General features: G+C 38.6%; 1 protein-coding gene across 1 annotated transcript; it reads right to left on the bottom strand.

The window, feature by feature from the left end:
- Window positions 1-2,063: 2,063 nt before the first annotated feature.
- On the bottom strand, window positions 2,064-3,098 carry LOC111376049 (transcription factor UNE12-like). Its single transcript, XM_022998976.1, has 2 exons — window positions 2,991-3,098; window positions 2,064-2,920 (listed from the first exon to the last, which is right to left on the bottom strand). The coding sequence occupies exons 1-2, from the start codon at window positions 3,057-3,059 to the stop codon at window positions 2,717-2,719; spliced, it is 273 nt and encodes a 90-aa protein (XP_022854744.1). The 5' UTR covers window positions 3,060-3,098; the 3' UTR covers window positions 2,064-2,716.
- Between the last annotated feature and the right edge of the window lie 16 nt (window positions 3,099-3,114).

The raw sequence follows: 3,114 nt of genomic DNA, 5'->3' as shown, positions 1-3,114 counted from the left end.
TTTTATTAGCATTTGAAAGATAAATCAAATCAAAGTATTTGTTCTGCTCAACTTATCTAAAATTCAATTTTCTTCCAATTCATGTTTAACATCCCATTCTCCTTAGGGTTAGGCAAAACTCAATCCAAATCGCTCAACCCGATCAACGTAAACCAAACTCATCGGTTTAGATTGATTTTTTTAAGTTCAATTGAATAGGGTTGGATTGAAAAATTAAGTCCTTGTTTTAGCTCCATTCTTGCCCATTTTTCCAACCCATTTCTCATTAGTTGTGGGCCCCAAGTTAGACTAAAAGGACGGTTCTCTGACAGCAGCTGAACTTAAAAGGTTGAACCCCAACCTTAGGGGCTCCCACCGATCCTGCCCTGGGCCATCGTGGAGGAGGTAAATCGCAGGATGTGCCTCCCAGGAGTCAGGGTGAAAAGCACATAGATAAGCCTAGGCTGTTAACCCATATGATAACTCCCGCTTGCAACAAAGCCAATTCCACCTTGTGGGGAATCGAACTCTGCACACTGCCGCGCTGAGCCCTATCCGCCCTCCCCTTTGCCACTGGGAGATATGCCCTGGGGGTGACAGCAGCTGAACTTGCATGTGTTTTAGGTTGTAAGATGAATTTTGGAATTATTAAATTTCCAAATATGCCCTTCAATTGACTGGTTCGTGGCTTGCGAAAGATGGAGGGCAATGATGTAATTTTTCAACATCATCTTCCTGACAAAAATTTGAACTTACTGACACAAGTTATCAAGTCAATACCGTAACAAAATGGAACCCACCCTCCCTGACCTTAAAAAAAAAAAGGGTAAACCCTAATCTTAAGGGTCCTCCACCACCCCTACCCTGGAGCATCATGAAGGAGGTAAATCGCAGGTTATGCCTCCAAGGATACAGGATGGAAGGCTGCTTGTACACTTGCACTTACTCAAGAGCCAAATCCATATTTCAGGATTCGAACCCTTGATGCAGCAGTCTCAAGCAAAACTGGATTTCTCCACCTTCCCCTTTTAGCACTTGGAGATGTGCCCTGGGGGCCCACTCTCCGTGACCTATTCTCACATTTGGGGGTCGGTGGGGCTTTTCTTGCATTTTAAATTCACCTTGAGTCCCATCCGACTCCACACCCATGTGAGTATTTGTCAAAATGATGGGCAAAAAAGCCCTGGTACAGCAGCATATTTCAACAAAATGAGATGTGAAGAAAAAAAAAATAGTTCTGCTTCTTGCCCAGGGTTGGGGACAGGGCAAAAAACAGGGCGGTGTCGCTAACCTTGGACATATGGCTTTTTCCAAAGAAAAAATTGGAAAAAAATGGGATCAAACGTTGCTAAATTTGAAATTGGGTTGGATCTTGGGCTATGATTTAAAAATCTAACCCAACTCAATGAATTAAAAAAAATAAATATATATCTAAGATGAAAAAAAAAACTGAATAAACACAATAGTAAAGATACGAGGACTTATAATTAATAATCGTCTATTTTATTTAAATAGATTGATTCATATGAACACTTTGTATAAAAAAAGATGTTATTTGACAATGAAGTAAAATTTAATAACATAGTGATGAAATGAATAAATTCCAATAAATTGTAAAAAGGAAAATGCTTCATAAATTTTAAACTTATTTATACATTATTTTTCAGAAAGAATTCATTATATAGATATTTGAAACATAGAGGTTTTCAAGTAATTTCAAAATTTAAAAATTTATCCAAATTCAACAAAAAATAATGGAATTCAACTTTTATTGAGCCGGAGCTCAAACCGACCAACCCAACCCAAACCGACCCCACACTTGATCGGTTTGGGTTGGGTTGAGTTCAAACCATTAATTGAGTTGGATGGATTAATTTTAGATCAAATTGACCATGTTGGATAGGGAAAAATAATTCTCCTAATAAAATAATTCTATATGTGAACCCATAATATTATTTGTCTGTCTAATTCATCCTAAGTGTACCGATTGATCCATGCAAAATTTGTACACGATTCTGGTTAATAGTACAATCAACAAAAATTTAATTTAGACTTCAGACAATAACAGTTTTCATCCATGCCTATGGACCATAAGCTCTTCCCCTTTTTCACAATAATTTGATTACAATGCTGGTAAAGGAGAATTGAGAAAGGAGTCAAATTACTTTTTGGCAACCAACCCACTCGGCCAATAGGACCCTGTAGTACAATTGATTTTCAGATAGAATATAAATCCAACTTTTTAGGACAAAATAAACAACCCGTTTATCCTTTCTAACTACCCATTTCCACTTGCCTTGAAAATACGCTAAAAAAATTACAATATATTCGCATTCATCACCTTTTGAAGGGTCCTTAAATCCACTACCAAAATGAAAGCTCCATCTCCCACTGCAAAAGTGCTTTCATCATTTACGACTAGACAAATGTGCCACTAATGATATAAAAAAGCACAGCATACCAAATAGCAATTTCACATTTTCTTCTCTACTTGAATCTAGCTAGGACAAGAGGGTAGGTTTCCATTATTTTAAACATTGAGTATCAAACTCTCCCTTGAATAAAGCTGGAAAAGGCGGAATCATGGAATCTGACTTAGATTTCAACTGAAAGGGAGTGAGAAAAACAAATCTAGTGAGAGTCGAATTGGGACATTTGACTAGAGGAAGTTAGGGCAGGATGATGTTGACATGTATGTGTTATTTTGGAGGATTATGAATGGAGTTCGACCCTGGTTTCATGAGTGGGAGGTGTCGGGAGGTTCAGTGTGATAGATCACCGAGGCAAGAGAGATGGGCATCATGCAGAGTGCCTTGGATTGAAGAAACTGCATGGCGGCCCCTACATTTTCTTCCATGAGCTTAGCAACCTGTCGTTCTGTACCATCGTTCGACCACTTCTCCCAGGCTGGCTGGGCTCTTTCGTTTTCACCACCTTCCTCCTGCAAGAAGACCAAAAATTATAGGAGTATATTAAGAGCACAGACTAAGTAAAAATCATTTTTTTATTACCTCTACTGAAGTTATCGGGATTTCAGTCACAAGCGGTGCTACTGCGCCAGCTCCTCCTAATCTACTCATGCTCAACACCTGGAAGGTTGATCATTCAAATAAGTACAAAGGTACACAAAGTCAA

Source organism: Olea europaea, unplaced genomic scaffold (assembly GCF_002742605.1).
Source record: "Olea europaea var. sylvestris unplaced genomic scaffold, O_europaea_v1 scaffold1439, whole genome shotgun sequence".
NCBI classification, from domain to species: Eukaryota; Viridiplantae; Streptophyta; class Magnoliopsida; order Lamiales; family Oleaceae; genus Olea; species Olea europaea.
The sequence above is the reverse complement of the archived record's forward strand: the minus strand, read 5'-3'. Positions and strand labels throughout refer to the sequence as shown.